At 44.4% G+C, this 13507-nt stretch overlaps 1 protein-coding gene across 1 annotated transcript; it reads left to right on the top strand.

The window, feature by feature from the left end:
• Positions 1-9086: 9086 nt before the first annotated feature.
• On the top strand, positions 9087-10402 carry LOC125530611 (alkylbase DNA glycosidase-like protein mag2). The gene has a single exon (XM_048694995.1). The coding sequence runs from the start codon at positions 9138-9140 to the stop codon at positions 10134-10136; it is 999 nt and encodes a 332-aa protein (XP_048550952.1). The 5' UTR covers positions 9087-9137; the 3' UTR covers positions 10137-10402.
• The last annotated feature ends 3105 nt before the right edge of the window (positions 10403-13507 follow it).

Below are 13507 nucleotides of genomic sequence, written 5' to 3' on the forward strand. Positions count from 1 at the left end.
CCTCCGCAAAACTCCTTTTGCACCGACTTATAGCCCCGTGGGCCTGACCCCTTGGCCTAACCATATCATCCAATATATGAATCTTTACCACCAGACCATTCCGGAGCTCCTCATCATGTCCACGATCTCATCCGGGACTCCGAACAACATTCGGTCACCAACATACATAACTCATATAATACTATATCGTCAACGAACGTTAAGCGTGCGGATCCTACGGGTTCGAGAACTATGTAGACATGACCGAGACACTTCTCTGGTCAATAACCAATAGCGGAATCTGGATGCCCATATTGGCTCCTACATATTCTACGAAGATCTTTATCGGTCAAACCACATAACAACATACGTTTGTTCCCTTTGTCATCGGTATGTTACTTGCCCGAGATTCGATCGTCGGTATCTCAATACCTAGTTCAATCTCGTTACCGGCAAGTCTCTTTACTCGTTCTGTAATACATCATCCCGCAACTAACTCATTAGTTACAATGCTTTCAAGGCTTATAGTGATGTGCATTACTGAGTGGGCCCAGAGATACCTCTCCGTCAATCGGAGTGACAAATCCTAATATCGAAATACGCCAACCCAACAAGAACCTTTGGAGACACCTGTAGAGCACCTTTATAATCATCCAGTTATGTTGTGACGTTTGGTAGCACACAAAGTGTTCCTCTGGTAAACGGGAGTTGCATAATCTCATAGTCATAGGAACATGTATAAGTCATGAAGAAAGCAATAGCAGAATACTAAACGATCAAGTGTTAAGCTAACAGAATGGGTCAAGTCAATCACATAATTCTTCTAATGATGTGATCCCGTTAATCAAATGACAACTCATGTCAATGGCTAGGAAACTTAACCATCTTTGATCAACGAGCTAGTCAAGTAGAGGCATACAAGTGACACCTCTGTTTGTCTATGTATTCACACATGTATTATGTTTCCGGTTAATACAATTCTAGCATGAATAATAAACATTTATCATGAAATAAGGAAATAAATAATAACTTTATTATTGCCTCTAGGGCATATTTCCTTCAGTCTCCCACTTGCACTAGAGTTAATAATCTAGTTCACATCGCCATGTGATTTAATACCAATAGTTCACATCATCATGTGATTAACATCCATAGTTCACATCGACATGTGACCAACACCCAAAGGGTTTGCTAGAGTCAATAATCTAGTTCACATTGCTCACTAAGGTGTGATCATGTTTTACTTGTGAGAGAAGTTTAGTCAATGGGTCTGCCACATTCAGATCCGTAAGTATTTTGCAAATTTTTATGTCAACAATACTCTGCACGGAGCTACTCTAGCTAATTGCTCCCACTTTCAATATGTATCCAGATTGAGACTTAGAGTCATCTGGATCAGTGTAAAAATTTGCATCGACGTAACCCTTTACAACGAACCTTTTTGTCACCTCCATAATCGAGAAACATATCCTTATTCCACTAAGGATAATTTTGCCCGCTGTCCAGTGATCTACTCCTAGATCACTATTGTACTCCCTTGCCAAAAAACAGTGTAGGGTATACAATAGATCTGGTACATAGCATGACATATTTTATAGAACCTATGGCCAAGGCATAAGGAATGACTTTCATTCTCTTTCTATCTTCTGCCGTGGTCGGGCTTTGAGTCTTACTCAGTTTCACACCTTGTAACACAGGCAAGAACTCTTTCTTTGACTGTTCCATTTTGAACTACTTCACAATCTTGTCAAGGTATGTACTCATTGAAAAACTTATCAAGCGTCTTGATCTATCTCTATAGATCTTGATGCTCAATATGTAAACAGCTTCACCGAGGTCTTTCTTTTAAGAAACTCCTTTCAAAAACTCCTTTATGCTTTACAGAGAATTCTACATTATTTCCGATCAATAATATGTCATCCACATATACTTATCAGAAATGTTGTAGTGCCCCCACTCACTTTCTTGTAAATACAGGCTTCATTGCAAGTCTGTATAAAACTATATACTTTGATCATCTCATCAAAGCGCATATTCCAACTCCGAGATGCTTACACCAGTCCATAGATGGATTGCTGGAGCTTGCATATTCTGTTAGCACCTTTAGGATTGACAAAACCTTCTGGTTGCATCATATACAACTCTTCTTTAATAAGTCCATTAAGGATTGCAGTTTTGTTATCCATTTGCCAGATTTCATAAAATGCGGCAATTGCTAATATGATTTAGACAGACTATAAGCATCGATACGAGTGAGAAAATATCATCATAGTCAACACCTTGAACTTGTCAAAAACCTTTTGCGAAAATTCTAGCTTTGTAGATAGTAACACTACTATCAGCGTCCGTCTTCCTCTTGAAGATCCATTTAATCTCAATGGCTCGCCGATCAATGGGCAAGTCAGTCAAAGTCCATACTTTGTTCTCATACATGGATCCCATCTCAGATTTCATGGCATCAAGCCATTTCGCAGAATCTGGGCTCATCATCGCTTCCTCATAGTTCGTAGGTTCATCATGGTGAAGTAACATGACCTCCAGAACAGGATTACCGTACCACTCTGGTGCGGATCTCACTTTGGTTTACCTATAAGGTTCGGTAGTAACTTGATCTGAAGTTACATGATCATCATCATTAGCTTCCTCACTAATTGGTGTAGTAGTCATAGGAACAAATTTCTGTGATGAACTACTTTCCAATATGGGAGCGGATACAGTTACCTCATCAAGTTCTACTTTTCTCCCACTCATTTCTTTCGAGAGAAACTCCTTCTCTAGAAAGGATCCATTCTCAGCAATGAATAACTTGCCTTCGGATCTGTGATAGAAGGTGTACCCAATATTTTCTTTTGGGTATTCTATGAAGACGCACTTCTCCGATTTGGGCTTGAGCTTATCAGGTTGAAACTTTTTCACATAAGCATTGCAACCTCAAAATTTAAGAAACGACAGTTTAGGTTTCTTGACAAACCATAGTTCATACGGTGTCGTCTCAACGGATTTAGATGGTGCCCTATTTAACGTGAATGTAGCTGTCTCTAATGCATAACCCTAAAACGATAGTGGTAAATCGGTAAGAGACATCATAGATCGCACCATATCTAATAAAGTACGGTTACGACGTTCGGACACACCATTACACTGTGGTGTTCCAGGTGGCGTGAGTAGTGAAACTATTTCACATTGTTTTAACTGAAGGCCAAACTCGTAACTCAAATATTTTACTTCTGCGATCATATCGTAGAAACTTTTATTTTTGCTACGATAATTCTCCACTTTACTCTAAAATTCTTTGAACTTTTCAAATGTTTCAGACTCGTGTTTCATCAAGTAGATATACTCATATCTGCTCAAATCATCTGTGAAGATCAGAAAATAATGATACCTGCCGCGAGCCTCAATATTCATCGGACCACATACATCAGTATGTATGATTTCCAATAAATCTGTTGCTCGCTCCATTGTTCCGGAGAAGGGAGTCTTAGTCATCTTGGCCATGAGGCATGGTTCGCAAGCATCAACTGATTCATAATCAAGTGATTCCAAAAGCCCATCAGCATGGATTTTCTTCATGCGCTTTACACCAATATGACCTAAACGACAATGCCATAAATAAGTTGCACTATCATTATTAACTTTGCATATTTTGGCTTCAATATTATAAAAATGTGTATCACCACGATCGAGATCCAACAAACCATTTTCATTGGGTGTATGACCATAGAAGGTTTTATTCATGTAAACAGAACAACAATTATTCTCTAACTTACATGAATAACTGTATTGCAATAAACATGATCCAATCATATTCATGCTCAACGCAAACACTAAATAACATTTATTTTAGGTTTAACACTAATCCCGAAAGTATAGGGAGTGTGTGATGATGATCATATCAATCTTGGAATCATTTCCAATACACGTCGTCACTTCACCCTTAACTAGTCTCTGTTCATTCTGCAACTCCCGTTTCGAGTTACTATTCTTAGCAACTGAACCAGTATCAAATACCGAGGGGTTGCTATAAACACTAGTAAAGTACACATCAATAACATGTATATCAAATATAGCTTTGTTCACTTTGCCATCCTTCTTATCCACCAAACACTTGAGGTAGTTCCGCTTCTAGTGACCAGTCCCTTTGCATTAGAAGCACTTAGTTTCAGGCTTAGGTCCAGACTTGGGCTTCTTCTTGAGTAGCAACTTGCTTGTCGTTCTTCTTCAAGATCCCCTTTCTTCCCTTTGTCCCTTTACTTGGAACTAGTGGTCTTGTTAAACATCAACACTTGGTGCTCTTTCTTGATTTCTACCTTCGTCGATTTCAGCATCGCGAAGAGCTCGGGAATTACTTTCGTCATCCCTTGCATATTATAGTTCATCACGAAGTTATAGTAACTTGGTGATTGTGACTAGAGAATTCTGTCAATTACTATCTTATCTGGAAGATTAACTCCCACTTGATTCAAGTAATTGTAGTACCCAGACAATCTGAACACATGCTCACTGGTGGAGCTATTCTCCTCCATCTTGTAGGCAAAGTACTGTCAGAGGTCTCATAACTCTCGACACGGGCATGGGTATGAAATACCAATTTCAACTCTTGGAACATCTTATATGCTCCGTGGCGTTCAAAACATTTTTGAAGTCCTGGTTCTAAGCCGTAAAGCATGGTGCACTTAACTATCAAGTAGTCATCATACCGAGCTTTTGTCAAAACTTTCATAACGTCTGCATCTGCTCCTGCAATAGGTCTGTCACCTAGAGGTGCATCAAGGACATAATTCTTCTATGCAGCAATGAGGATAAACCTCAAATCACGGATCCAATCCGCATTATTGCTACTAACATATTTTAACTTAGTTTTCTCTAGGAACATATAAATAATAAACATGGAGCAACATCGTGAGCTATTGATCTACAACATAGATATGCTAATACTACCAGTAAGTTCATGATAAATTAAAGTTCAGTTAATCAAATTATTAAAGAACTCCCACTTAGATAGACATCCCTCTAATCCTCTAAGTGATCACGTGATCCATATCAACTAAATCATGTCCGATTTATCACGTCAGATGGAGTAGTTTCAATGGTGAACATCACTATGTTGATCATATCTACTATATGATTCACGCTCGACCTTTCGGTCTTCGTGTTCCGAGGCCATATCTGTTATATGCTAGGCTCGTCAAGTTTAACCTGAGTATTCCGCGTGTGCAACTATTTTGCACCCATTGTATTTGAACATAGAGCCTATCACATCCGATCATCACGTGGTGTCTCAGCACGAAGAACTTTCGCAACGGTGCATACTCAGGGAGAACACTTATATCTTGATAATTTAGTGAGAGATCATCTTATAATGCTACCGTCAATCAAAGCAAGATAAGATGCATAAAAGATAAACATCACATGCAATCAATATAAGTGATATGATATGGCCATCATCTTCTTGTGCTTGTGATCTCCATCTCCAAAGCACCGTCATGATCACCATCATCACCGGCGCGACACCTTGATCTCCATCGTAGCATCGTTGTCGTCTCGCCAACTTATGCTTCTACGACTATCGCTACCGCTTAGTGATAAAGTAAAGCATTACAGGACGTTTGCATTGCATATAATAAAGCGACAACCATATGGCTCCTGCCAGTTGCCGATAACTCGGTTACAAAACATGATCATCTCATACAATAAAATTTAGCATCATGCCTTGACCATATCACATCACAACATGCCCTGCAAAAATAAGTTAGACGTCCTCTACTTTATTGTTGCAAGTTTTACGTGGCTGCTACGGGCTGAGCAAAGAACCGTTCTTACCTACGCATCAAAACCACAACGATAGTTTGTCAAGTTAGTGTTGTTTTAACCTTCTCAAGGACCGGGCGTAGCCACACTCGGTTCAACTAAAGTTGGAGAAACTGACACCCGCTAGTCACCTGTGTGCATAGCATGGCGGTAAAACCAGTCTCGCGTAAGCGTACGCGTAATGTCGGTCCGGGCCGCTTCATCCAACAATACCGCCGAATCAAAGTGTGACATGTTGGTAAGCAGTATGACTTATATCGCCCACAACTCACTTGTGTTCTACTCGTGCATATTACATCAATGCATAAAACCTGGCTCTGATACCGTTGTTGGGGAACGTAGTAATTTTAAAAATTTCCTACGCACACGCAGGATCATGGTGATGCATAGCAACAAGAAGGGAGAGTGTTGTCTATGTACCCTCGTAGACCGTAAGCGTAAGCGTTTATCAACGCGGTTGATGTAGTCGTACGTCTTCACGATCCGACCGATCCAAGTACGGAAAGCACGGCACCTCCGAGTTCTGCACACATTCGGCTCGGTGACGTCTTCGCCTCCTCGATCCAGCAAGAGAGGCGAAGTAGTAGATGAGTTCCGGTAGCACGATGGCGTGGTGACGGTGTTGGTGAAGAACAATCTCCGCAGGGCTTCGCCTAAGCACTACGAAAACTATGACGGAGGATAAACTAGAGGGGACGGGGTTGCCGGCACACGGCTTGGTGTTTCTTGATGTGTCTTTGGTGCTAGCCCTGCCCCTCTATTTATATGCTGAGCCTTGGGGTCGGAACTTGGAGCAAAAGCCTCCTCAAAGTCGGTTTTGCCCAAAAGGCAAGAGTCCCACTTAGTCTCCAAGACCAAACGCCACAATCCTTGGCATCTGGCCCAGACGCCATGGGCCTCGGCGTCTGGCCCTGGGCCAGACGCCAGGGTCTCCAGCGTTTGGCCCCCTGGCCTCCGCAAAACTCCTTTTGCACCGACTTATAGCCCCGTGGCCCTGACCCCTTGGCCTAACCATATCATCCAATATATGAATCTTTACCTCCGGACCATTCCGGAGCTCCTCATCATGTCCACGATCTCATCCGGGACTCCGAACAACATTCGGTCACCAACATACATAACTCATATAATACTATATCGTCAACGAGCGTTAAGCGTGCGGACCCTACGGGTTCGAGAACTATGTAGACATGACCGAGACACTTCTATGGTCAATAACCAATAGCGGAACCTGGATGCCCATATTGGCTCTTACATATTCTACGAAGATCTTTATTGGTCAAACCGCATAACAACATACGTTTGTTCCCTTTGTCATTGGTATGTTACTTGCCCGAGATTCGATCGTCGGTATCTCAATACCTAGTTCAATCTCGTTACCGGCAAGTCTATTTACTCGTTCCGTAATACATCATCCCGCAACTAACTCATTAGTTACAATGCTTGCAAGGCTTATAGTGATGTGCGTTACCGAGTGGGCCCAGAGATACCTCTCCAACAATCGGAGTGACAAATCCTAATCTCAAAATACGCCAACCCAACAAGAACCTTTGGAGACACCTGTAGAGCACCTTTATAATCATCCAGTTACGTTGTGACGTTTGGTAGCACACAAAGTGTTCCTCCGGTAAACGGGAGTTGCATAATCTCATAGTCATAGGAACATGTATAAGTCATGAAGAAAGCAATAGCAGAATACTAAACGATCAAGTGCTAAGCTAACGGAATGGGTCAAGTCAATCCCATAATTCTCCTAATGATGTGACCCCGTTAATCAAATGACAACTCATGTTAATGGCTAGGAAACTTAACCATCTTTGATCAACGAGCTAGTCAAGTAGAGGCATACTAGTGACACCTCTGTTTGTCTATGTATTCACACATGTATTATGTTTCCAGTTAATACAATTCTAGCATGAATAATAAACATTTATCATGAAATAAGGAAATAAATAATAACTTTATTATTGCCCCTAGGGCATATTTCCTTCAATAAGAGCAATCACTATATTTGTTTTTTTGTCATCATTATGTTCCAAAATTATATGGACATGATTTCATTTGTATCGTTGATCATATTCGCTTAAGTATCACGAAAACATGTGGATATGTGAAACCTGTAACCATAATCATAAGCATAGAAATAAATAATTAACTCCATACTAACAAGTAGACAATATTTCAGGCTTTAAGATATTCCTCTCTCGAAATAGGCTTTCGCCTCGCTATATTGATATAGCAACCATCCGATACAATCGAGAAACCACTGCTGGGCAAACAACACAAACAAGGCGAAAAAGAAAAACGAGAGAAACAAATGCCAACAACGCCAGATCGACGAAAGCGATGATTTCCCGCAACTACGGTGCCCTCTGGAGAATTCCACCACACTCCTATGCCCCCGAATTGCCGCGTACCAAATAACACCTTCAAGAAGGACTGCGACGACAATGACAAAGCTGCTGCTGCCCGGACGGTTCCTAGGATTTCTCCCGGTACACGGAGGGGAGCGGGGAAGGGGTACAATCGACGACCTTCAAGAAGGGAGGTGACGCCCACAAGCGTCACCCTGTCGGTGCCGGCACGAACCGACAGAGATTTCTCCTGACACCCACACATCAACACCCCAGGACCAACCGTCGGTGCTACCACGATTGCCTCCTACCAGCATGCGCCCGCGCAATCTTGAGCTCATCATTGCCGCCTTACCATGGCAAACACCGCGAGGCCGCTCGGGCCAAAATGAAGCAATCATAGATAGGGCCGACAGTTCCGCAACTACGTGGGAGGGAACATCCTCCACCGGCTTAGGCAGTAGCAGACCAGGAACAACAGCAGGAGCAAACCAGGCCATGTGTCCCGCCGGGCCCGTGAAGCTCTCGCCGCCACGCTGCAACAAACGCGACACCGTAACCGCCGTCCCTATCGCGAGGTGCCTCGCCAGACCAGCCGAAGACGACTCGTCACAGCCCTAACCGTCCCGCCCTGACCCAGATCGGGTTGCTTAATGTAAGAGTTGATTTTTTAGATCCTGTGATGCAGCTCGCCCCAACAGTTTCAGACCTCACCGTCTCTTCAAAACTCCATAATCAAAAATACCTACTAGTACAATTTTATGTCCAATTTCTTTTTTGAAAAAACAATTCAAAACCATTCAAAAATAAATAAATAGATTTCTCTCTTTTTGGAAATTGATTTTGGAAAGTGATAATGGTCGTGGATCGGCTTGAGATCCAGGCCGGCCAGGGCCAACCCCACCTTAATAAGTTGCAGCTCGGAAATACCACAAACGCCCCCAGCCCCAGATCCGCCCCAAGGTCAAGAACCCACCTTTTTCCTCCTCATCCATGGGCGAGCAATCCCTCTCCCAGCCCTTTCCCCATCCCCATCCCCACCCCCTCTCCCCGTCGCCCCCCGCATCCGCCGCCGCTACGCCGCCAGCCACCGCCCTCGCCGTCTCCGCCTCCGCTTCCCGCCCCAAGAAGAAGCCCCGGTCGTCCGGCTCCAACCCGGCGCCCAAGAAGCGCCGCCTGGTGCCGTCCGTCCGGGGCCGGCCCCTGTCGGCGGACGGCGAGGTGGACGCGGCCATCCGCCACCTGCGCGCGGCCGACCCGGCCCTGGCCCCCGTCATCGACGCGCACGACCCCCCGTCGTTCCACTGCCCGCATCCCCCCTTCCACTCCCTCGTTCGATCCGTCCTCTACCAGCAGCTCGCCTTCAAGGCGGCCGCCTCCGTCTACTCCCGGTTCATCGCGCTCGTCGGCGGCGAGGCCGGCGTGCTCCCGGACGCTGTCCTCGCGCTCTCCGCCGAGCAGCTTCGCCAAATCGGGGTCTCCGCGCGCAAGGCCTCCTACCTCCATGACCTCGCCCGCAAGTATGCGTCGGGGATCCTCTCCGACGACAACATCGTCGCCATGGACGACCGCTCCCTCGCCGCCATGCTCACCATGGTCAACGGCATCGGCGCCTGGAGTGTTCACATGTTCATGATCTTCTCCCTAGCGCGCCCGGATGTGCTCCCCTCCGCGGATCTCGGGATCCGCAAGGGCGTGCAGATGCTGTATGGGCTGGAGGATGTGCCCCGGCCGTCGCAGATGGAGAAGCTCTGCGAGCGCTGGCGCCCTTACCGCTCCGTCGCCGCGTGGTACATGTGGCGCCTCATCGAGTCCAAGGCGGCGCAGACGGCAGCGGCCATGCCTGTAGTGCCACCTGCAATGCCTGCGCCCAGTGAGGAGTTCATGCTCCAGCAGCACCAGCAGCAGCACCACCATCAGCATCAGCAGCAACAGCAACAAGCTGCCATACAAATGCTCGATCCGGTTCAGATGCTTCCAGGATTGGGGTGAATTTGGTATATACTCGCTCTGCTCATTTGTTCTTGATGTGAAATGGATGTCTTAAACCTGAATTTGTCACTTCATTTGTGTATCATTGTTCTGTATCGGTTGAGAAGTGTAGCATTGGACAGGAGGATCTCGAGGCAACTTCATTATCAGTTATAGTTGGTGTTGTGTTGTTCATTTGTAAATTTCTGCTATTTTAGACATTGTTGCCCTAGACATATTTGTATCCGACAAATAAATTTAGACCAAGCTGTTATGTTCTGGATGCATTTTGAGCTTCTGTTTTGGATTAAATGTGAGAAACATATTCCCCAAAAGATTGTCCATGCATTGTCAAAGATATCTGTCAAATTGCTTTTGATCGAAGATACATTACATATTTTTGTTAATACATCTACCTCAAGTGACAAGTAATTTACATGCGCGTGTTATATATGATCCTTTTCAGAGGTATCATGCATTCATCCATGTTATCTGTCAGGGTGCTGCATCATACAGTCTGCTGAGCAGGCCGTGATGGTATCTGAAGCAGTCAAGTCTTTTATAGTATCCTCACAAAGATCATCGCATAGCTCAAAGATACTCATGTAAAACTGCACAATATGTTCTTCACCCCCACAAGGCTACACCTGAAATGTAGTCAAATTGGCAATGGAGCCGCTCCAGAAACTCCTGGACATGGCTACTGAAAGTGGTATTTCGTCCACGCTGGCGTCCAGGGCTGGTAGGTTGCTTCGGAGTCGAAGCAATTCGGCACCAATATGCTGATGATGCGGCCCTCTTCGTCAACCCCTGCACGCAAGACATCCTTGGAGTCGAGGCAATTCTGCAATGCTTCGGTGATGCCTTGGGTTTCATAGTCAATCTAAACAAGTGTGTCGCTCATCCATAATTTTGAGGAGATCATGCATGATTTTGGTGGTGCTGCTGGCTCTCCCCCTTGCTGCTACCTTGGGCTCCTGCTCAACTTCAGGAAACCAAGAGGTGTTGAAGTAAACTCAAAGCATGGAAAGGGAAGCTTCTTTATAGATTTGGAAGATTGGTTTTGATAAATTTTGTGTCGACTTCTGTCGCAACATACTTTTTAACAAGCTTCGCCCCTGATAAATGGGGTCAAAAGATTGAGAAGCTCAGTAGGAACTTCTTATGGAATGTTGACGGGGATGCTCATGGCGGGAAGGCCAGCAGCACCAAAGGACATCACCTGTTACATCCGCGCCCTTTATCGCTGGCCTGGCTGTGCATGGATCGACGAGCAGAGACTCTGGTCAGGTTCTGACCTCCCTTGTGATCACTTTGGCAAGGCTCTTTTCTCAGCATGCACTGAAATTCTGGCTGACTGATGGCTTATTGTCAGGCGCCCAAATCAATTGCTCCTGGTTTGTTTTGCTCTCGCTCGTCGAAAGAACCTAATTGTGAAAGATGCCTTGTTTGAGGGCCGCTGGATTTCTTGGAAGCTCATGGCGGACGGTCAGTATTCCGCTGCTTCTGCGTGTGACTTCCAGTTTCTGACTTGGGACTCCTGATCCTATGCTGAATGCTATCTGGAAGGTCAAGGCTGACCCCAAAGTGAGCTTTTATATGTGGCTACCGATCCAAAATCAGAACTGAACTGTTGAAAAAGAAGTGAACTGTTGATCGCTTATCTGCGTTTGGTTAGCCTCACTCTGCTGTCTGCAACGTGTGTGACCTCAATCATGAGACTGTTGCTCATTTGCTCATCCGCTGCCCCTTTACCCAGCATGTTTGGAATTTGTTTCAAGTATCCGACTGTCGGGCAGCCAACGACAGTATCAACCAAGTACCATCCAAATGATTGATTTGCTTCATATGCTTCCAGGATTGGGGTGAATTCGGTATCACTCACTCCTGCTCGTTGATTATTGATGCTGGATGGATAGCTGAAATCTGAATCCGTTGCTTCATTTGTGTATCATTTATCTGTATCGGCCGAGAAGTGTAGCATTGGAAAGGAGTATCTCAAGGCAATTTGTTATTCAGTTTGTTGGTGTTGTGTCGTTCGTTTGTGTTGTGAGTTCTTGGCAAGAGATTGGGATTCACTGCTGTCTAGATCGTGTAAAAATAAGTTCCTAGTATGTAAGAGTCTCCCTCCCCTTTGGAGTTGTGATAAACATAAGAAGCATCTTTCTTGGGGCATTTTACATGCATTCCGTGTTGATTACTTGGTCATAAAGATGTTATCATTTGTTTGCATGATTTAATTATTGCTGATCGATGCTTTTTTAAGTTAAATTGAGCTAACAATTTATCTCAAGTAACATTTGGTTCGGTGCACATTGTGCTCAACTGCTGCCTGCGCCCTCCAGCACAGGTTGGTATCGATTTGAATAAATCTTTGTTGCAATTTCATAGTCTGCAGTTATCCCTTCTTCATGCTGTTGTTTGTCACTACGTAGCAATTTTATTGTTCCTGGTAACTATTCTTTCTCATTTCAATCCCCTGCGGAAATCTGATATACCCCAAGCTTCCTTGCGTCCAGCTTATCATAAACAAATAGATAGAAACTGGTAATCTTGTAGTTTGGATGTAATCAAGTTCCAAGCATACGTGGGGATTTGTTCAGAAGTTGATATTCTTGTTGGGAAAGTAGGTGCTATCATCTGAATTTTTGTTAGCTACAACTGGTGTTAACAAACCTCGGTTAACTGAATAAAATCCTAATCACATAGGTGAGTTCCTGAGGTTGTAAATACTCAAATGACGCACATGGCAGTGGCACAATAGTCTGTAAACGAGCTTCTCTACTAGATATTTAATACTGAACACTGATGAATTTTACAAGACACTCAATGCAAATGATCGATCTGGTACATCACTTAATATTGTTCATTGATGCATTTTAGAAGTTCTGCCGAGCTTACAATTTAGAGAGAAGTCCATATTACAACCCTAAACTGTCATCAAAGTCTAAGTTTCAACCCCGAACTTCGAAACCGCCTAAAAATCAACCCTGAACTATCAAAACAGTCTAAGATTCAACCTTTCTCTCTTGTGAAGCCGGTTTTGATTGAGTTGACCTGGTTTTGACCCTTTGACCAATCCCAGCGAGCTACCATGTCAGCCCCTCTCTTCCTTAAGGTTTTGTTCGGTTACACCTCTTCTCAAGAAGATTGGAGGGGATTTAGGTGGATTTTGACTTGTGGAAGATTATATCCACCTCAATCCGTGCCAAACCCCTCCTAGATCTCTGTCAACCGAACAAGGCCTAAAAGAGCCCCTCGCTGCTCGCTCCCCACTAGCGCCGTCGCTGCCGACGGCACCCCTCCTCCCGATGCCGGCGAACGGAGGTACATTAGGCCCACCTCTCTATTTTTCTTTTATAGATTGAGGTAGAAGCTCACATTATATATAC

Source organism: Triticum urartu, chromosome 1, assembly GCF_003073215.2.
Source record: "Triticum urartu cultivar G1812 chromosome 1, Tu2.1, whole genome shotgun sequence".
NCBI lineage: Eukaryota > Viridiplantae > Streptophyta > Magnoliopsida > Poales > Poaceae > Triticum > Triticum urartu.